Here is a 23,098-nt window from a genome sequence, read left to right on the forward strand (position 1 = left end):
CGAAGAACATCAACACCCCCACACACACATACACACACGTCACTCCCTCCCTCCCATCCCATTCAAGGCTGCCTCACGCCCCTCCCACCGAGTTCAAGACTCCCCCTCCCTCCGATTTCAACACCCCCCTCCGCGTAAATGACCCCTGGACCCCCTCTGCTGTGACCCTCTCGACCCCCCCCCCTTTCCGCCGAAAACCCTTCCCCACCCCCGTCGCATTCCTGTGCAGACTACAACCAAACTTTTCTTCTCAGCTGCGCCGGGGCGTTGCTTGATGAATGATCATCTGTTCAAGTTTCTGTGCGTGCGTCTGATATCAGACGCACGCACAGAAACTTGAACAGATGATCATTCAACAAGCGTCGCCGGCGCAGACGAGAAGAGAACCTTGGCTGTCTTCAGCACAGGTACGCAACAGCTGCGGGGGAGGGTTTTCTGCGGGAAGGGGGAGGTCGAGAGGGTCGTGGCATGGGGATCCAGGGATCAGTAACGCGGGGGATGTTGAAATCGGAGGGAGGGGGGAGTTTGGAACTCGGTGGGAGGAGCGTGAGGGGGTCTTGAACTGGGAGGGAGGGTCTGGAACTCAGAAGGGAGAGAGGCAGGGGGGTCTGGAACTCAGACGGAAGTGAAGGAAGGGAGGGAGGGGTCTGGGGAAGGGGGGTCTGGAACTCGAGAGGGAGGGAGGGAGGGAGGGGAGGTCTGGAACTCGGAAGGGAGGGAGGGAGGGGGGATTACCTTGCTTGTGCCCGTTTCATTGCCTACCGAAACAGGCCTTTTATACTAGTATTAAATAATGTAGTGGAAGTGCCGTGCAGTACTCCAGAGCCAGGCCTAAATGGGCTGGCAGATGAGTTATGGGACAAAACTCTATACTAACGATTTTCCAAGTATGAAAGGAACCAGTCCAGCACAGATCCAGTGAGACCAATGTTCTGTAGACAGTGGAGGAGAGTGGTATGGTCAACCAGATTGAAAGCAGCGGAGAGATATAAAGACAGCAGGAGAACAGATTTAGCCTGATCGAGACAGCAGTAAATCAACGTGGCAATACCTAATAGAGTAGTTTCTGTACTGTGATGTCAGCATGCAGTCTGATTAGGATGGAGTACATGGGTCTTTGTAATATAGTCAACTAACTAAGATTAAACCATAGATTCAACAATCTTAGCAATGAAAGAAAGATTAGCAATGAGATGGTAGTTATTGAGATCAGCAGTTGGGAGAGGCGTCCGTGATCTTTGGGCAGATGGTGGCTGATTTCCAGTTATCAGGAACAAGTCCTGCTGATAAACTGAGGGTAACCATGAAGTGGGTGAAAGGAAGCAAGGAATCATGGGAGTGTTTGACAAGGATAGCTGGTGTTAGATCATTTGGCGCAGCAGTTGTTCTCATACTTTTGATGATTTTGCCTAACTCTGAAACGGTTGGTAGATTAAAGTGCTACAAGGTATAGCATTGTTCATTGAAGACGGCGTAGACACCTGGGAGATGGTTATAGATTGCAGACTATTTCTCAAGGTGATTTATTGTGCTCTCCGAATGAGACACTAGTGTCTGGAGGGGTTGGGGGCAAAATGGAAAGTGGTGAGGGATCTTAACTTTCTATAAAGGACAGCAGTGATGATCTTCGCTGTATAGTATGACTTTTTAGTTGTGGTAAGAGTTGCTTTATATGAATGTGCAGTACTTTTATAAATAAAGAGAAGAGTAGGTGAAGGGTACCACAGTCATTTCTGCTCCACCTGTCTCTTATGTAGTCATAGCTCTTTGGTGTACCACGGGCTTTTGTGGCTGACAGTATTGTGACATCTGATGGTATTCTAGTGGAGTAATGGAATCATAAGCTTCACTGAGGTGAGTATTCCACATCTGAGTTTGATCTCTTAGGAAGTGGTAAAATTGAAATCCAGTTTTGAATAAGATAGAAGAGGTGAAGGGGTAATTTTACCTGGTCTCTATGAGGAACATTCCTGATTAATGGTGAGAGAGTGATGTCGCAGAGTGCTTAGGAGACAGGAATAAGTGGGTGGTCAGTCAGGGCAATGAATGCAACGAAGAAATGTGCAATGAATGCGAAGAGACTGGAATAGAGAAGATGAGGTTTAAAGTATGGGTCCCCCTTGATGTGTGGCTTTCAGTTGCATATTGTGTCAAATTAAGGTCCAAAGTGAAGCTTAAAAAATCCTGAGTAGACTTAGAGGCAGATTCATCAAATGGATGTTGAAACCACCTAATATAATTGGTTGTGGGGAACTGAGGCCAGTGGAAATTAATAGGGTTTGTAAAAGTTGCCAGGATGCAACTGATGGAGGAGTGGGCGTAAACTAAAAAGAGTCCGAGGGAGGTGTGCTGTTGAAGTGAAATTTAAGTGATTCCAGAAGTGGATGTACAAATACAGAGAAATTAGACAAATCAGACAAGTTCAATTTAGAATAGATAATGTCTACACCTCCTCTTCTACTGCCTATGCTATTGCAGACATGGTAGTGATAACCAGATGGTACTGCTTGATTTAGGTACGAGGCCTCTGTGTCGGACAGCTAGGTCTCGAACAAAGAAAATTGAGGTCATTAGAGAGGATGAGATCATGAAGAAGAAAGTACTTGTGTACAGAGCGACAGTTAAGCATTCCTGCTGAGAGGTTGCAGGAAGTAGTTTTAAAAGGGTGGGAGGGAGGGAGAGCTGGAGGATCGGCAGTAAGGTGTCTTGCCTGTCTCAGATGGGACTGAGTGGGATGAGGGACGCTGATGGCCCCAGAAAACAGGGATGGTCTGAGTGAAGCACATAGTAGCAAGTATAAGAGTTTATAAGAAAACTAGTAAAAAAAGGCCCGTTTCTGAAACCAATGAAACGCAAGGTTTTCCTCAAAGTGTGTGTGTTTTACAGAGTGTGTGTGAGAGTGAGTGTGTGATAGAGAGAGAGAGTGAATGTGTGAGTGTGTGTGACAGAGAGAATGAGACTGGGCGCGACAGTGTGTGTGTGAGAATGACAGTGGCAGGCCCCCCCCTTCCTCTCCCAGTTCCAGAGTATTCCCACCCCCTCCCTCCCCTCCCAGTTCCAGTGTTTTTCCACCCCCTCCCTTCCTCCCTCCCTCCATGTCCTACCAGTTGCAGTGTTGTTGAACCCCCCCCCTCCCAGTTCTAGGGTTTTCCCACTCCCACCCCCTCCCTCCCAGTTCTAGGGTCCTAAACCCCCCTCCGTCCCTCCCATTTCCCCCTCCCAGTTGTACTGGTTTGCGTCCCAGTTGCAGTGTTTTCCCTCCCCCTCCCTCCCTCCCAGTTACTGCCTGTTTCTGCAGCACCATCACCAGGTGTGTGTGTGTGGGGGGGGGGGGGGGGGGAGGAACCCTGAAGCAGCTTCAGAGAGATGTAGTAAGACCTGCCGCCAGCATGAAAAATATATTGTAATAGACGTCAGATTTTCCCCATTGCTAAACAGAGAAAGTCAACTGATGTGGCAGCTTAGGAAAGTATGACCACCACTCGCAGTGTACTTGCTCTCGTAGCGCGGGAGATGGAGTGAAAGGCAGGAAGAAGAAAGCGAGCAAGAGAAAACCCCTTTCCCCACACGGCTTCCCTACCATTTAGCAAACAGTTGTTTCGCATCCTTGCTGTGCAACCCGCGACACAATTGAAGTGGTAGGAAGCGGGAAGTAAATTCGCAGCATCCGGGCGACATCGTTTCAGAGAGAATAAGAGGGTGACGTGTGGTCCGTACCTTGTGCTGTAAATGTTTGTAGTGGGGCTTGCGGCGGCATTGCGGAGGCAACGAACTCCTTTTGTATTTTCTTGTATCATTACCCGCCCTCGACGTCATGACGTTTTGACGCGAGGGCGGGGCAGACACTGATGGGGAAAAATTCTGATCTACACCACCACTGAAGTTGCAGACTTTGCAGTTTGCGGCTTCATTAGAACGTTGGGGTTGTGAATTATGTGCGGATAGGGCGGGTCTGTGAGTGACAGTGAATGGTGCATGAGTGAGAGTGAGTGGTGCTGACAGCCTAGCCTACCAACACTGCAGGGCTTCAGTGTTTCCCTGCCACAGAGTGAGCTTCAGAATGTTGGAGGTGAGAATTATTTATATAGATAAGAAAGAAATGAAACAGAAAAAAACAGGGATGGAGCCGAAAAAAGATTGTGCACAAAAGAACAGGATTGCTCTTTGTGTGTGCTTCTTTGTCACGTGGTGCGCGCTGCTTGGAAGTGAAAACTAAAGGCACTGATATGTGATTTCACTTCTGGGAATGGGCGGGATTACAGGCACTGAAGGTTTAGGAACTAGAAGACAGCAAAACTGGAACGATCCTGAAAAATACACAGAAGCAGAGGGGTATCAGCAAACAGGCTAAAGCGTCTAGGGCTCTTCAGCTTGGAGAAAAAGGCGGCTGAGGGGAGACATGATAGAGGTCTATAAAATAATGAGTGGAGTTGAACGGGTAGATGTGAAGCTTCTGTTCACGCTTTCCAAAAATACTAGGATTAGGGGGCCTGCGATGAAGCTACAATGTAGTAAATTTAAAACGAATCGGAGAAATTTTTCTTCACTCAACGTGTAATTAAACTCTGGAATTCGTTGCCAGAGAATGTGGTAAAGGCAGTTAGCTTAGCGGAGTTTTAAAAAGGTTTGGACGGCTTCCTAAAGGAAAAGTCCATAGATCGTTATTAAATGAACTTGGAGAAAATCCACTATTTCTGGGATAAGCAGTATAAAATGTTTTGTGCATTTTTGGGATCTTGCCAGGTATTTGTGACCTGGATTGGCCACTGTTGGAAACAGGATGCTGGACTCGATGGACCTTTGGTATTTCCCAGTATGGCAATGGTTATGTACTTGTGTACTTATGTAAAAATACTTCACCACTTGGAAATGAAAAATAAAGGCACTAACCAAGTTTCCAAGTTTTATTAACACTTCCTACCCTTACATACTAATAGAAAAAGGTAAAGTAAAAGGAGTTGTGACAGACATAAGATCGACAGTGGGGGAAGGGGGACAGAAGTACAATAAGAATAGGACAGATAGGTTGGGAACAAAGAAGAGGGTAGGTGCTAGTGTCTTCCAGGATCTCTTGGTAGGTCTCAAATGCCAAATTGGTAGTCAGGAGAAAGCATCAGTAAAAGGATTGTCTTGATATCAATTTTGAATTGGCCCAGATGATGTCTGCCGTTGTAAGTGCTGAGGGAATAGATTCCATAATTGAGGGCCCACAGAAGGCAAAAGTAGAGACTAATAGACGATTCACCACTGGAGACGTGAGTCCAACAGTCTTTATTATATCAGAGATAACGACCGACACGGCCGTTTTTCGACGCTAAAAAGCGTCTGCCATCAGGGGTCAATAATACACCAAGTAATGAATGCAAACGAAGAGTCCTACTTGTATATGTGTTGTCAACTCACTGATGTACGTAGCACCAAACAGAATATGCTGGATACAAACTATCAGAGCTCTGATAGTTTGTATCGAGCATATCTGTTGGTGCTACGTGATCAGTGAGTTGACAACACATATACAGTAGGACTCTTCGTGTCGTGGTCGTTATCTCTGATATAATAAGACTGTTGGACTCGCGTCTCCAGTGGTGAATCGTCTATTAGTCTCCTACTTTGCCTTCTGTGATTCGTCATCGTAGAGAACTTTTCCTGTCTATTTTGGGATAATTGAGGGCCCTGCACATTATGGAATCTCTAGTATGTTCATGAATGATGTCTTTGTTAGTGGGGACAATCAAGCTATTTTAAGAGATCTGAGAGCTTGGGATGGGCATTAGTGTATTAGATGACGAGAAAGATAAGCTGGTTCCCCTGTGGTGAGTGTGATGTCTCTTCTGGGAATGGGCAGGATTACAGGCACTGAAAGCTTGAGAGACTGGAAGGCAGTCGGCAAAGCCGGAGTGAGTGTGTGATGTCACTTCCGGGAATGGGTCATTGGTTGCACGTTTTACACAAGCATAGATGTTGCAGTAGGGTAAGTCCTGTATGAAAATTTGCTATAAGCTATGACCAGCTGCTATCAAATAAAATTGAGTTAGGTTGGGATGAAGAATTATGTGATGTATACACATATGGCATCATTCTTTTGAAGAGTTGTAGGTTTATTTTAATGTCGTATGGGTTTTTATACATTTTTGTTTAATAATTACTGCTGCTGCTCTATTGTGGTGTTCATGTCACATTGTACCTCTTTTGGGTGCTCTGGAAAAAAACAGATACAATGAATAAATGAAATATCAGTTTTGACCACATTCCATTCCCAGAGTTCATTGGAGGCTAGTGATATTCTCTGGGAACAAGCAGGCCTTATTCTCGCATCTGGGTGATGTCATCTGATGGAGCCTGGTGCGGACACTGACTAGCGAGTAAAGTAGAAAATTCTAGCAGTGGTCCCACCGCACATTCGCTGGTGCCGTTCTGCCTGAACGCGAGTCCTCCACTCTTGTTTTTTCCACAGAGCTGAGAGGATGCATTTGTGTGTGCTGTCCTCATGCTGTGCTTCTTTCTTGCCAAGTGCCTTCCCATGTGGATTTCTTTTATTTCTTTTTTAGTGATAGTTTTTCTCACTTTTCATTTTCCCCATCCCTTGTATTTTGGGGGGGATTTTTCAGCCCTTTATAAGTTTCTTTTTGAGTGTGGCTGCCCAGTTTAGGCCGCAGCCCTGACCTTAATTTGACTATGCCCCTTTTTGAGAGTTCAAAATTGAGGATTTTAATTTGGCTGAGATTCTTTTCATTTCTTTTGATCCCAACAGATAGGGGGTGACCATCGGCAAATGCACACTTTCAGATTGGTTAGCAGATTGCATCTCCTTTGCTTAAGCCCAGGCTAGGCTGTCTCACAATATTGGAGCCATGGCTGCGTCGGTGCCCACTTGAGATCTGCCTCTATAGAGGAGATTTCCAAGGCTGGAACATGGTCTTCAGTCCACATATTCACATCCCACTACTGTCTGGATCAGGATACCCGACACAACAGTCGGTTTGGACAGGCAGGTCTGCAGAATTTGTTCGGTGTCTAGAATCCAACTCCACCCTCCTAGGCCCTGTTTTATTCTGTTCCAGGCTGCACCTACACAGCTGGTATGTACATAGTTTTAGGTTGATTGAAGCTTTAGTCTTGACGTTTTGAGACTCAGTTATACTAGTTTTCTTGTTTTTGGTGAGCTTGGTATCTAGGGATCCCCAGATGTGAGAATACGAAGGCCTGCTTGTCCTCGGAGAAAGCAAAGATACTTACCTGTAGTCAGTGTTCTCAGAGGACAGCAGGCCGATTTTTATTCTCACATACCCTCCCACCTCCCCTAGGAATTTACTCTAGTTATAGACCATCTGCTTTTTGCTTTTTCACCTGACTGGAGGACCCGTGCTCTCATGTCGGGCGGGAAGGCATCAGTGCATGTGTGGTGGGACGCGGCTAGAGTTTTCTACTTCACTCGCTAGTCGGCGTCTGCCCCAGGCTGTGTCGGATGACATCACTGAGATGTGCGAATAATCAGCCTGCTGTCCTCTGAGAACACCAGCTACAAGTAAGTATCTTTGCTTAATCACAGATTCACTGGATTTGTAATTTAGAGGCCATTTTCTTTGCTGCATTAGCATTCTTTTATCTCACTACATGCAATTGTAAATTTATATTACCTTTTTTATTAAAGCAACATAATTCCACAGGGCAGAATACAATAAAGTTTTTAGTCCTTTTGCAGACAAACAACACAAGAGTTCTTTAAGACTCTTATTGTCCCAGAAAATATCACAAGGAGATAACTGTTGTCATATAGAAAGGTATTAAATAGAATGTAGAATAAGTTGAGGTAAGAATTGTCATTTATTAACTGTAAATATTAGCTAAAAAAAGCTCACTTGTTTTAATCATTTCATAACACATTTGGAAAAGCACACAGCAACAGACACCCTCAAAATAAAAAGGAATCGGAAACAGAAGAAATAGGAAGTGTAAACCATACCAACAAATGCAGAGGTAGACATTCTATAGTATTGCCAAGCAGCATTGGATAAAGGGGGTCTTTTAATAAATATTAGCGCATGTTATCTGCAGCAGGGCCAATAGGAATAAAACGGGTCCTGTGGCAGATAACATTTCTCAAGTAAAAGACCTCCAAAAATGAGCAGGTAAAGCCTTAATGCTTTTAATTTACAAATCTGCTAGGGCAGGAAATTCTCTTTACTAGTAAGTTATCAAATAAAAGAAGATGGCATATGATATCCAGATGCCAGTTTATGTTTCCTGTACAGACAGCAGGGTGGTAAAGATTTTGTGTGGTGTCTGAAAAGGACAGCAACAGCAGTTGCCCCTTGTGTTGTGTAAGTCTTTGTAGCTGTAGTTATATTTCTTCTCTAGAGAACTTTGTGCTGTTCTGGCTCAATACCATTGATAGTACAGCACAGTCAATGGTATTGAGCCAGAACAGTGGCTGCTGTAAGTTTCACTGACCTCGTTCTGTTTTAGGTTTGCTAACATCTGGCTTTGATTTGAGGTATTGACTTAACAGTTTAGCAGAAGGTTTTTATTGCATTCCCCTCAAAGATCAACTCTGTATGTCAACCATTTTGGGGGTTGAGTGATATAACTGGTTCACTCACTCATCACTGCAAGGAGGATTGTTTTTATTCTACTCCCTTTCCCCAATGACATTTTGAAGTTTGTTGCCTGTTTGGGAGGGGGGTTCCCAACTGTAGGGAGACGATGCCATAGCACTATCAGCTAGTGCATTTGGTTTTTATTTGCAAAGCCTGAATGCAGTATTCTGGCCTCTCAGAAGGAGCTGTCTTGTGGTAACTGTATTGATGTGTGCGTAAGGGTGTAGAACTGGATTTGTCAACCTATTTTTGTTACCCTCTTCCACTCGTTCGTGTTCTTCTCTCTTCCCTGCAGGTAATATGAAACATTTTGTGCTCTTTCTGTACGATTCCATTGTGCAGCAGTATATGGACACACTCAAGCTAGCGGTGCCCTCACTCATCTACACGCTCCAGAACAATCTGCAGTACATCGCCATATCCAACCTTCCCGCTGCCACTTTCCAGGTCAGTGACTGGCCAAGGGTTTGGGGAGCAGTGGAGAGGAGACGTGGTCACAGGGATGGTATGGGGCGTCCCTTCGACCTCAGCTGACATAGGAATGAGTTTGTAGGATCAGTTTCAAAGAAGGCCAACTCCTAGATGTTGCAGTGCTTTCTCATCTAGGAGTCAGAAAGATGACCTGGAGGGTTGGGTTAGACTCTGCCTCTAACTGCATATCCTATCTTGTCGTTTGGAATTCCCTTTCTGTGGAAAGTTTCTCCTTCCTGTGATTTATTAAAGTTTTTCTTATATTTGCATATTTCTCTTATATCTCTCCTTTTTCTTCTTTTCTCCAGCCGATACATTCACGTTTCTCTTTGGGATTTGTGTTGCAAGTCCTTATTTTTGTAGAGGTTCTGTGAACTGGTTCCATCCTTTTCAATGGTCTTATGAGGCTACAACTCCCAGAACTGAAACATGTACTCAAGGTAGTATCTCAATGGGCAATGTGAGTGAGTACAGGAACAGCTTAGTGGTTAGAGCAACAGGCTGAGAACCAGTCTTTCACTCCCCAGTGCCTCAGGTACAAATAACTTTTATTCTTATTATACTTTCTAGTAAAAAAAAAAAAAAAAGTTGAAACGTGCACACTTACAATGTGACATAATGGCAGGTTTCCCCTTTCTTCTGTTCAGCATGTCTGTGTGGTGGATTTGGTTGAAGCAACCATGTGGTTCAATATGCATATTTATCTCTATGGGGGGAGTTTAGCTGTTTATGTGAGAGTGGGGATATCATAAGATGGAGTAGGGTGATTGGGGGGTCGAGTATGTGTGAGGGTATTTTAGGATACGTGGGTGAAGGTGTGTATTCTTTTCACCTTACACTTCTCATTCACGTCCTGTCCTGTCCTACCCACCCTTGCATTCACTCTTTCCTCCTTTCCTTCTTGCATTCTCTTCCTCCCTTCCCTACATTCTGTCAATTCTCTCCACTGCCACCCATCCCTTTCCCCTTCCTTTCACTCACCTCAGCTCATCTTTTTTTCTTCCTCCTTACTGCAGTGGAGCTCCTTTATTTGTGCCCGTTGGGTCCCCTTTTAAAAATTGAGGGCATGATGGGGGCTTAGAATTAGTGCTCCTCCTCCTGTTGGGAGATGGGACTTGCTCTCTTTGCCATCTGCAACTCTTCTTCCCCACTGGCTCTTTCTTTCATTGGGTAGTAGGGCCTGGCCTACCTTCTGTCTGTAGCTCTTTCAGTTGGTCCCTTGCCAGCACTTAGTTTCTTCGGGTGGTTGGGGCCTTGCCTCTCTGCAACCTGCAACTTCTTTAATTCTTTCCCCCCACTGGCTCCAATGTGAGGCTGTATGCATCTGTTTATTTGTGCATGCAGAAACAGATGTGGGTGGGTGGATAGATGGATGATCCTTCCCCAGCAGGTGCTATTGCTTAAGTGAAATGTGCCAAAAAAAAAGCTGCTTAGACTGGTGTTTGGACTTTTTATTTTAATTTACATAAATTTTATAACACAGATGATAAGATCAAAATGTCTATACATACAATAAATGAAAGAGATAACTGACTGACTAATAAAGAACAAACCTGTTCCAAACTCTAAGAAGTTAAGAGTGTCTCCTTCACTGATGAAATACAAAGTACTCGTTGTACCCATCCTTCTAGTGCTCCATGCCCTTTTCCACTAGAATTGAGTACAAAATGTTTTTGGCGTTATCTTGACAACGCTCTCACCTTTACGCCACAAGGCTCCCGCAGTGGTAAAAAGATCCTATTCCTTTAGCTCCAATTGGTCTACTCCATTAGATCCCTTCTGTGTCCCCCCGCACTGAGCATACCTAGTTCATTATCCCTAATCATTAGCCATTAGAGTATTGTAATGCGCCTTTACAATGACTCAGAGTAAAGAACCTCTGAAGACTACAATTGATTTAGAACACTGCTATCAAACTGATCGTAGGCGCTAGGAAAATTTGAGCACGTAACCCCCTCCTAACACAGCAGACACATTAGTTTGCCAGTATCTCACCTTATCTCTTATAAGACTCTGCTATCTGATGTTCAAGATCCAACATCCTTGCGGATCTCTTTATCTTTCCCGTTTCTGTAAAACCCACCAACACCCCCCCCACCCCCCCATTGGCTCCATCTAGATGCTCAGATCATCACAGCAGAAACACTTGCTTAGTACCTTCGTTCAGGAAATTGTTCATGATCATAATTGCTGCTCCATTTTCTCAGTCCAGGGCCTTGAGCACTGGAACACGCTACCACAGCAACTTGCATTAGAGTCATCACTACACACACAATAGATGACGACAGATAAAGACCTAAATGGTCCATTCTGTCTGCCCAACGAGATAATAGTATAAAGTATGATGTGATACTACATACGTACATCTGATCTCAATTTGCCCTTGGCATTTTCAGGACACAGACCAAGGAAGTCTGCCCAGCACTGCCTTTGTTACCACCTAATCACCGCTAAGCTTGTTTGGTTCCACGCCTTCTACACTACAACATTATGCTTGAGACAGATTTCTTTATTTTTAAGACTGCTAGGGGTTGGCCTAGATTGCACAGCCCCCACCCTCATGTGTTGACCCTTTACTATCCTATCAAATAGTGTAGTCCTAAACCCCAACCCTCCCCCACTCTGTCCTGTCCGGTCTCCCTATTTCTGCTCTATAATTAGATTTGTAAGCCACTCAGTACCTTGTTCATGAGCAAGATAGCAAATCTCTAATAAACTTGGATCATAAATACAAGGTAAGATAGTCAAAGTTACAGAAACTCTTATGTCGTGAGTAAGCCAAAAATAATAAAAACCAGACTGTTTCTGGTACGACTGTTAGAGCAAAGTATCTTATAATAGCATCCAACCATTTCAACTTAATCATTTAGATTACTTTCAAAGAGCGAGTCGACGATATTTTAAAAATCTAATCGGACATGGTCCGTGGATGCTCAAAGAGCTAGATCTTTAATTTTCACTATAGAACAAATAGAGTTCCTCAGAGGAGGTGGTGTGCAAGAAAAGGTCTTGTTCTTGCAAGTTTAGCCTGATTTGGTGATGGAATCCTGTTTGATCCTCATCAGAAGATTCCAGTGTTTACTCTGAAAGTAGGATGGTCTCTGATTCTGAAGGGATTTGAACACTAAAGTTTTCACTTCAGTTCATTTTAATATATTTAGAGCCTGTCTGCTGTCACACTTCTAAGCGCATAGCAAATATAACGTACATGATCACTAAATGCAATCATAACGTAAAATTCCATTAGTTAAAGATTTAAACAGATTCTAAACTAGGTTGTTAGCAAATTATTTTGAGAACCAGCAAGATATGTCCTTGGCAAGGTGCACCAGCAAGAAGGCTCACAGCCACATGCTGCAAAATTTGATTTTGCAGATTTACATTGTGTCACAAAATGCCTAACCACTCGCCTGGGGTTACCCCACAGCTACTTAGAGAGCCTATCCCCAGCACAGCTCAGGTCCTCCTGCACCTGCCACTCGTGCTCTACACTAGCACTGTCCTCCCACCAACTGGGTCACAACCGCCTCAGGGCAAGTCTTCTGCTCTCCAATTATCTCCAGTGATTTCTAGGTTACTGAATCCACACTCCCAGTGGTCCCACAGTTCCCAGAAAGCACTTACAGACCCAACACACACACCACCAGGATTGTTTATCAGTCCAGACAAACAGGGCGAACAAAAAATTATGTTCATTCTCTCAAAAAATATTGAACAGTGGAACAAGATAGTACAATAGGTAACTGAAATAAGGATCATCATAACACTAAACACTTGCATACTTTTTAGAAAGTACCTGTGGAGATCAGGACATGTATCTGAGCTTCATCAAAAGAGATCAGTTCTCCCAGGCTGAAACTGAAGCCACAGCCCGCATCTGCTGAGTAATTTGAAAAAACTCCAGGCAATTTGAGCCCAGAACAATCAAGTTTCAAATAAAACCTGGTTAACAAATCGCTGCAAGGCACTTCTATTATCTGTGTGCCAAATAAAGAAGAGAAAGTCAGGTCCTCTGTAACAGCTTTAAGCATAAACATGCACCATCTGCTGGCCAAACAGAGCTGTTTATGAATCAAAAATGCCTGCCCTTCACAATGGAGAAGGGTAGTTAGTGGGGTTCCTCAGGGGTCTGTGCTAGGACTGCTCCTTTTTAATATATTTATAAATGATTTAGAGATAGGAGTAACTAGCGAGATAATTAAATTGCTGATGAAACACAAAGTTAATCAAAGTCGTTAATTTCGCGACAGGATGTGAAAAATTACAGAAGACCTTACGAGATTGGGAGACTGGGCGGCTAGGCGCTAAATGGCAGATAATGTTTAATGTGAGCAAGTGCAAGGTGATGCATGTGGGGGGAAAAAAGTAACCCGAATTAAAGGTACGTCATGCGAGGTTCCACGTTAGGAGTTACGGACCAAGAAAGGGATCTGGGTGTCGGTCGTCATAATACACTGAAACCTTCTGCTCAGTGTGCTGCTGCGGCTAGGAAAGCAAATAGAATGTTGGGTATTATTAGGAAAGGTATGGAAAACAGGTGTGAGGATGTTATAATGCTGTTGTATCGCTCCATGGTGCAACCGCACCTTGAGTATTGTGTTCAGTTCTGGTCGCAGCTATCCAAGAAAGATATAGTAGAATGGAAAAGGTGCAGCGAAGGGCGACTAAAATGATAGCGGGGGATGGGCACGACTTCCCTATGAAGAAAGACTAAGAGGCTGGGTCTTTCAGCTTGGAGAAGAGACGGCTGAGGGGAGACATGATAGAGGTATAGATAAAATAATGAGTGGAGTGGAACAGGTGGATGTGAAGCGTCTGTTCACGCTTTCCAAAAATAGTAGGACTAGGGGGCATGCGATGAAACTACAGTGTAGTAAATTTAAAACAAATCAAGAGAAAATTTTTCTTCACCCAACGCATAATTAAACTCTGGAATGCGTTGCCAGAGAACGTGGTGAAGGCGTTTAGCTTGGCAGAGTTTAAAAAGGGGTAGACGGTTTCCTAAAGGACAAGTCCATAAACCACTACTAAATGGACTTGGGGAAAAATCACAATTCCCAGGAATAACGTATAGAATGTTTGTACGTTTGGGAAGCTTGCCAGGTGCCCTTGGCCTGGAATTGTAGTCTCACTACTGGGTGCCCGCTTTGCCCTCCCATTCTAGATCAAATTAAGAAGCTGTAGAAGCTGTGTCAAACAGAGAAGTCTTAGATAGCGCAAAACATATTGTAGGGTGTTCAGGACGCATATGCTTTGTCAAGATTCCACAAAGCTGGAGCCAAAGAATAAAATTAAAATTTAATCACCTCACTTGCCGTTCCGTTTGTCCAGATTATTTATAAATATGTTAAATAGCATTGGGCCCAATACAGGTCCCTGCAGCACTCAACTATTCACCCTCCTCCACTGAGAAAATGGCCATTTAACCCTACCCATTTTCTGTCCAGTAACCAATTCCTAATCCTCTTATCCCATGTTAGGTTTGCCTGAAAAAACTTGAAGAGAGAGAGCCAGTACTATTCTTTTCAAAATGGATTCTCATCCTTCCCTGATCCTAAACCTAGTGCTATTTTAAGAATCTATGTCAGCACCATCACGTGCCTTCATATAAGCAGTGGACACTAGATGTGTCTAGGGGCTGTGGGTGAAATCCTGATTCAAAGGGAGAAGATACACTTCTTTCAGGACGTGGATCTTTAGAGAAAGTTAGTGTTTCCAGGTGGTGAAGAAGATTCTTAGAAAGTTGGAGATGCAGTATTCTATCTGTACCCTACATGCTTGTGAGTGTGGTACAATGTAAAGGCTTTGATTTTTGATACGGTTTCAGAATCTCAGCAGTCTGCGACCAGTGGTGAAGCAATCAACTTCAGATGTCAGGAATCCTTTGGCCTGAGGCATACTGCCAAGATTTGTACTCAGTGGTGGGAGTGGCTTGTGAGCAGTGACCATGGATTGGATGGGACACTTTTTTTTTTTTTTAAATTGTTGAATATTCTTTGTTTTTTTGTTTTTCTAGGTTCTGCTGGTAACTGGACAAATGCTGGGCTGCTAGGATAGCTCATTGAGGAACTGTTCTGGTGCCAGGACAAAGCTCTGATTCCTGGCCCTGGCCCATTCTCACATGGGGCTTTGTTTTTGTTTTGTTTTTTTCCATTTGTATGTGTAAGGGAAAGGGTGAGCGTGAGAGAGCAGGCATTGGAGTTGAGTTGAGGTTATAAGAGTTCTGGATTAGGTAGGGGTAGGGGGGTAATTGGGGGAGTGTGTTCTGGTAGTATTGCCAGGCTCTGATTGAATTCCTGCTCAGGGGATTACTCCAGGGGTGTTCAGATTTTGCCTATGTAGTGTGAATCATGTCGAGCGTGTGATCTTGCTTTGTTGGGGGTTGGTTTGGATTATTAGGTGGGTGAGTTTAAAAAGGAAAAAAGAATGAGATTTGATATACCACCTTTCTGTGGTTACAATCAAAGCAGTTTATATATTATATGCAGCTATGTATTTTGTGCCTGGGGTAATGGAAGGTGTAGAACATAAGATTTACCTCAGCTTGTTTGATTGGGTAATAGTTTGGTCAAAATTTCTTGTTCTGGACAGTGTGGTGCTGACTGGTGCTGGTGATCATTTGACTGCTTAGACTCTGTTCCACTTCAGGAAAGCATTGTACTTATGTTTTGGGTTTATTTATTTTTTGTCAAGCATCAGTGGCAACTAATGTCTTCTGTGTGCTCTAAGTTTGTGCGGTCTCTCTTCGCCCATTAAACAGAAGTGGGCCTGACAATCTCTAAAACAACAGTAAGCCAAAATTTACCTCCTACAGGACTGTGCCTGATGAATCCTGAGCACAATAAGCTATCCAGCTGGCCAGATCTGCCTTGCACAACTCAAAAAGCAGGGGTTTGTATATTAATGCATAGGGCAGTGCTTATCTGGCCGTGACCCCATGACCAGAACCAAATAAAATTTCTGTAACCCCTCTGGAAGGGCACTTATGGAGAGCATACCCCTGATCCACAGTTTAGGAAGCTGTGTCATAGGGCTTTACTTTTTTTCTTTTTTTTTTATGTCAGTCTTGAGATACTGTTCAAACTACTACTACTTACTATTTCTTGTCATTTCTAAAGCTCTACTAGACGTACGCAGCGCTGTACACTTGAACATGAAGAGGCAGTCCCTGCTCGACAGAGCTTACATCTAATTAGGACAGAGAAACAGGACAAACAAGAGATAAGGGAATATTAAAGTGAGGATTATAAAATAAGGATTCTGAACAAGTGAATAAGGGTTAGGAGTTAAAAGCTGCATCAAAAAGGTGGGCTTTTAGCTTAGATTTGAAGACGGCCAGAGATGGAGGTTGACGTACTGGCTCAGGAAGTCTATTCCAGGCATATGGTGTAGCAAGATAAAAGGAACAGAGTCTGGAGTTAGCAGTGGAGAAGGGTGCAGATAAGAGAGATTTACCCAGTGAACGGAGTTCCTGGGGAGGAATGTAGGGAGAGATGAGAGTGGAGAGGTACTGAGGAGCTACAGAGTGAATGCCTTATTGGTCAATAAGAGGAGTTTGAACTGTATGCGGAAATGGATAGGAAGCCAGTGAAGTGATTTGAGGAGAGGGCTAATATGAGCATAACGACACTGTGGTCATTCCATGTCAAGTGGTCTGATTTCAGAGAAGTGCCCTGCTCGACCATCACGGATTTGATGAAACTTTCTGTGAACATTCATACATGTCCCCAATGAACATTGGTAAAGTTTTACGTTCGCCGATGCAATACTTGCTGAGGTATAGTAATCTGTTTGACTTCTATGGTATGACTCCGAGATTTTGGCAACTTTGAGACACTGTATGTCTGGCATATTTGTTGAGAGAAACAAAACGTGGCCATCTTGTACAACTTTTTGCACTCTATTAAACAAAATAATAAAAAAATCTTCATGAGCGATTTCCATGAAGAAAACTTGGAGCAAACTTGGTACCGAAAAATTTGCAGCACGAAAAAATTGTAAGGTTTGGCTTTTTATATCTCTGGAATTAGAGGTGTGATTAAAACGTGAAACTTTGCACACAACAACTTATCAACACAAGGTTTTCGAATATAAAATTTCATTCTCATATTTCCATTAGTTCACAAATTGAATGTAAAGTTGATAATTTTTGCAAAAACGCCAAAAATAGGGTATTTTTAGCCCACTTTTACAAAAAAAGACCTTCTGGAAACTCTTTTTAAATCATTTTCATTAGAAAGAGCATGTTTCAAACCCCTTAAAAAAGTAGGGTTGGTTTTTCATCGCTGGCATATAAGGCCCTAGAAATAGGGACAAAGTTGAGGACGTTGCTATCGCACACTGCTATCGCATCATCACATGCATTCTATTATTTTTGTTTTATACAGACATTATTAGTACCTAAATTGCGTTGGTCCATGGTGACATTGTCCTACCAGTTCAGGAACTTGAACCAGTAACCCATCGCCATAGGGGGCACGCCCGATAGCTGTGCAATACCAGCCACGGGTGGGTTTTCTGGATGAGGATCCAAGCCTCTAGTTTGGTTTCTTCATCAGATTCCAAAGCCTTGTGTGGGTATCTGTCCAGTTCCCAAGCCGACGATTGGGCAGCTTATCCTAGGTTCCTAAACCTAAAGTGGGTATCTTAAATTGTTCCCAAGCCAAAGTCCTTAATGTTTGTATGAACTGCCAAATTCCAACGATTGCTTATTTATTATTGAATTTACGAGCCACTTTCTTTAGTGTCACTTCTGGGAATTGATACTGGCGGCCTGACGACGTAACTGATGGCACTGGAAGCACACAAATAAGATGTTGTGCTGGAACCCAACAAACATCTTTTCTTTCAGGCCAATAAAATGAATGAGCCGGGCCTGGTGGATGCATAAATGTTACCAATGCATCATTTTGTTCGATGGAAATTTCTACAACGTTGCCTACCCACCACTTATTGTCATAAATGCAGGCAACATAACAACCAGGCAATAGTTTGGCCAATTTTAAATTAGGATCGACGATATCGGAAATTTTGGCCACAAAGTTAATCGTGTCATTTGAAACTTTGCTGACAGAAATCGAATTCGAATCAACTGGCAGAAACTGGTGATGATCTCTTGTGCCAGCTATTGTGCAGCTAGCTTTCCATCTTTCTTCTTGCAGCATCCTGTTTTCTTGGATTTCTTCAGTCGGAACATACATATATTTAATTCCATGAATGTTTTTGTCATAAAAGTTAAACAGATCTATTGGCGTCAGTACTTGGTCGGTTAATGGTCGCTGGAGGCTGGCTCGAGCAGCCAAACGTTTAGTCGTGCCACCGACTCCATCACATGAGCATCTTGTAGTCTTCTTTAATGTTGGCACCTCGTAGCATAAGCTTAACATTCTGATGGATGATGCAGACACAGACAGAATGTGTGCCTGAGGCACCGACAGTAACACCACTTTGGTCTGAGCTCACCGAATTTGGGAAAACCAATTTCAGCACCATATTTGTTTCGATATGCTACATACAGTTCTTTCAGATTGCACAGTAGCAACTGCTTTGTTTTTGAACCTTGATGCCATCAAGCCGAACAGAAACAAAATCTTTTTTACCAGGGCACATCCTGCAAAATTCCATCATCCTCATAGAAATCTCGAACTTTGTCGGCGATTTCCTTTGGTAGCAGTTTGCCAACTTTTGCATCCGGTAGTGCACAAATGCCTCTCTTGCTTTAATTTTTGCGCTGTTTTAACCATACGTTCTAAAACGCTAAACATTTTTGCTGTCACTGGTATGACCAACACTTTGGGGCCAAAGTCAATAATTGAATTTTTATGGATCTATTGGATATTTTAATTTTCGTTTTCACATCTTCGATTAGGTCAGTGTAATCTTGGCATGACAGGCATTCCTTAGCAGCCGACTTGCTAGTTTGTCCAATATCTTCGGCTGATACTGCAGCAGCTACCATTATTTTTTCTGCTACCACCTTCTGCACGCGTTCAATTTTTCATTTCACATATCCAGTTTTATCCCTACTGGCCAACCTCCGAATTTTAATGGAGAAGTCCCCAAATCAGTCAAACTTTGATCAAGAGTGTCTGAAATGTCCATTTCGTAATTTTCTGATGACGATGACTCTGCCTTGCTTTCGCCCATAGAAACATATTTGGCTTTACACTTGGAACACATTTTTTGGCCCAACTTCACATTTGTTTTCAATTTTTTTCAAATCATCGGACATGGCTAGATAGACTTTCAACAGTCCATGTTTAACTATGTGATTTTGTTTGTCGAATGGGTTGCAGCACAACCTTTGCTTCATTTTGTACTTTTCCAAATACATCGCTTTGTGATGCAGGCAGATTTAGTCGTCGTCTGTGAACTCAACCGCCGATCGCCGAGTAATGAGCATTTTTTCATTTGCGGACAAGCTGTGCACATAATGCAGCCCAATTTCCTTAGAATAAAATGAACCATGGTGGCAAGTTGACGACAATTTTTTCCAACAACACAATGAGCAAATTGGGAATTGTCCAGTTAACCTCTTTGACATTCATTTTTCGCATATTAAGCAAAATCGCAATAATTAATAATATGAAGTAAGTGTATTAAATTAATGCAAATCTGAAAAAGAGAAGTTATAAAGATTCTTATGTTATGACAGAAACATACAACTACACCTGCACAGTACAGAACCCTATAGCCGAAACATGCTAATGCGCGGCATCAGTAAGGTACTTACAGAATATTTAACCAATGTCATTAGTGTAGAAGCACCACTAGTAGACTAACAGATTCATATAACATACAAAAAATGAATTATACACTTTAAACTTCAGCAGAAATGGAAAGAAAACGACACAATATAGAAAAATGCATGTTGAAGTATATGATGTTGCAATAGCAACGTCCTCAACTTTGTCCCTGTTTCTAGGGCCTTATATGCCAGCGATGAAAAACCAACCCTTCTTTTTTAAGGGGTTTGAAACATGCTCTTTCTAATGAAATGATTAAAAAGAGTTTCTAGAAGGTCTTTTTTTGTAAAAGTGGGCTAAAATACCCTATTTTTGGCGTTTTTGCAAAAATTATCAACTTTCACTCAATTTATGAACTAATGGAAATATTAGAAGAATGAAATTTTATATTTGAAAACCTTGTGTTGATAAGTTGTTGTGTGCAAAGTTTCATGTTTTATCACACCTTTAATTCCAGAGATATAAAAAGCCAAACTTTACAATTTTTTCGTGCTGCAAATTTTTTCAGACCAAGTTTGCTCCAAGTTTTCTTCATGGAAATCGCTCATGAGATTTTTTTATTATTTTGTTTAATAGAGCGCAAAAAGTTGTACAAGATGGCCACGTTTGGTTCTCTCACAAAATATTGCCAGAAATACAGTGTCTCAAAGTTGCCAAAATCTTGGAGTCATACCATAGAAGGCTGCAGTATGGGGTCAACAGATTACTATATCTTAGCAAGTATTGCATCGGCGAACGTAAACTTTACCAATGTTCACTGGGGACATGTATGAATGTTCACAGAAAGTTTCATCAAAATCCATGATGGTCGCGCAGGGACCACCAGACCACTTGACATGGAATGACCCACTGGCAGAATATTAGTCATGCAGCATAATTTTGAACAGATTGAAGAGGAGAGAGATGGCTAAGTGGGAGACCAGTGAGAAGCAAGTTGCAATAGTCTAAGCGTGATAAGTGTGAATGAGGGTTCTGGTAGTGTGCTCAGAAAGGAAAGGGCAAATTTTGCTGATATTATAGAGAAAGAAATGACAGTTTTTAGCAGTCTGCTGAATATGTGCAGAGAAGGAGGAGTTGAAGATGACCCCAAGGTTACGAGCTGATGACACAGGAAGGATGAGAGTTTTATCCACAGAAATAGAGAATGGGGGAGGAGGAGAGGTTGGTTTAGGGGGAAAGATGAGAAGCTCAGTCTTGGTCATGTTTAGTTTCATATGGCGCTAAGACATTCAGGCAGCAATGTCAGACAGGCAGGCTGATACTTTGGCCTGGATTTCGGCTGAGATTTCTGGTGTGGAGAGAGAGATCTGGGAGTCATCAGCGTAAAGATGATACTGAAAACCATGGGATGAGATCAGAGTACCAAGGGAAGAAGTATAGATGGAGAAAAGAAGAGGTCCCAGGACGGATCCCTGAGGTACACCAACTGACAGTGGGATAGAAGTAGAGGAGGATTCTTTGACTGGGTGACCAAAGAACTGAATGAAGGACTTTCACTAGGTGTAATCTATTTGGATTTCAGCAAAGTCTTTGATACAGTTCCTCACAGAAGACTCCTGAATAAGCTGAGAGGGCTGAACTTAGGACCTAAAGTGGTGAACTGGATTAGAAACTGGTTGACCAACAGGTGGCAGAGGATGGTGGTAAATGGAATCCATTTGGAGGAAAGGAAAGTGGAGTGGAGTGCCTCGGGAGTCGCTACCAGGGCCGATCCTGTTTAATATATTTGTGAGAGATATTGCTGAAGGATTGGAAGGAAAAGTTTGCCTTTTTGCAGCTGGCACAAAGATAGCTAATAGAGTGGATGCCCTGGAGGGAGTAGAAACCATGAGAAGGGATCTTCAAATGTTGGAAGAATGGTCAAAGGTCTGGCAGTTAAACTTTTAATGCCAAGAAGTGTAGAATGATGCGCTTGGGGTGCAGAAATCCAAAGGACATGTACCAGATAGGAGAAGAGAGATTGATAAGCATAGTTCAGGAGAGGGATCTTGAGGTGATGGTGTCTGAGGATCTCAAGGTGACAAAACAATGCAACAAGGTGGTGCTACAGCCAGAAGGATGCTAGACTGCATAGAAAGGGATATGATGCCCCTGTACAAGTTGTCAGTGAGGCCCCACTTGGAGTATTGTGCTCAGTTTGGAGGCTGTATCTTGCAAAAAGACTTAAAGAATGAAAGCAGTTCAGAGAAAAGCGACAAAAATGGTATGGGGTTTGCATCACAAGACATATGAGGAGAGACTTGAGGACCTGAGCATGTATACCCCGGAGAAAAGGAGGGACAGGGGTAATATGATACAGACATTCAAATATTGAGACAGGAAGGTGGTAGGACTAGAGGACATGAATTGAGAGGGGGAGGGGGAGACTTGGGAATAATATCGGGAAGTATTTTTTCATGGAGAGGGTGGTAGATAATGCCCTCCCACATGGAGATGAACAGTAACGAATTTCAAAAATGTGTCGGATAAACACACAGGAATTCTGTTTCGAAGGCATGGAACCAAACAAGCTTAGCGGTGATTAGATGGCAACACCAGTAATTGGGAAGGAAGCCAGTGCTTGACAGACTTCTGTGGTCTGTGCTCTGAAAATGGCAAGGACAAATCAAGATCAAGTACAGTGCAATCCGCTTAAGTGCAAGGGTTTGGGACCAAAGAAATGCATGCAGTTAACCGGAGCGTTCACTTAACCGTTGTGACCCAAAGAAGCTTGACATCTGATAAACATATGTACTGTACCATTTATTATACATACAGTATACAGTCTCCTTAACTGGCATTAGGCTTACTTGAAGTAATCAGTTATAGTCCTCTGTACACTATTGGGTCTGTGAGTTCCATAGACTACGTCTGCCAGACGGTAAAAACTGTCATAGCACTGACATCCAGTGCCCTCCAGATAGGCCCGCATGGTGTTGGGACTCTCCAGCACTCTTGCAAAAGTGACAGGAGGAGGTTGTTGAATTTCGTCAGCATGTGCCTCGCTGCTTATTTCATCCTCTGTTTCATCATCACCTTTTGTGGCCTGCGTGTAGGCGCATATCTCGACATCAGTGCTGTCGTCAGCTGTTTGTAATCAACAGCTACGTAGCGATGAAACTCCTCTTCAGTAACACTGGCTGGGATGTCAATAACCTGTTCATCTGACACGTTTGCAACAGCTGCATCTGTTTCGTCCCTCTCCACATCCTTAACAAATCTTGCCCATTTGTAGCAGTTCACAATGGTTGGACTGTGTAACATGATTCCAGGCTTCTTTCTGCATATGTAGGGAATCCCACAGTG

At 43.1% G+C, this 23,098-nt stretch overlaps 1 protein-coding gene across 2 annotated transcripts in view; it reads left to right on the plus strand.

Moving 5' to 3' along the window:
• Positions 1-23,098, plus strand: part of SLC35A2 (solute carrier family 35 member A2) — a 133,800-nt gene that overhangs the window by 57,839 nt on the left and 52,863 nt on the right. For both annotated transcript variants that reach the window (XM_030194013.1, XM_030194014.1), the window contains exon 3: positions 8,893-9,044. In XM_030194013.1, coding sequence (XP_030049873.1) covers positions 8,893-9,044 — 152 coding nt within the window. The remainder of the gene's footprint in view (positions 1-8,892; positions 9,045-23,098) is intronic.

The sequence above is a fragment of the Microcaecilia unicolor genome, chromosome 2 (genome assembly GCF_901765095.1).
Source record: "Microcaecilia unicolor chromosome 2, aMicUni1.1, whole genome shotgun sequence".
Lineage (NCBI taxonomy): Eukaryota > Metazoa > Chordata > Amphibia > Gymnophiona > Siphonopidae > Microcaecilia > Microcaecilia unicolor.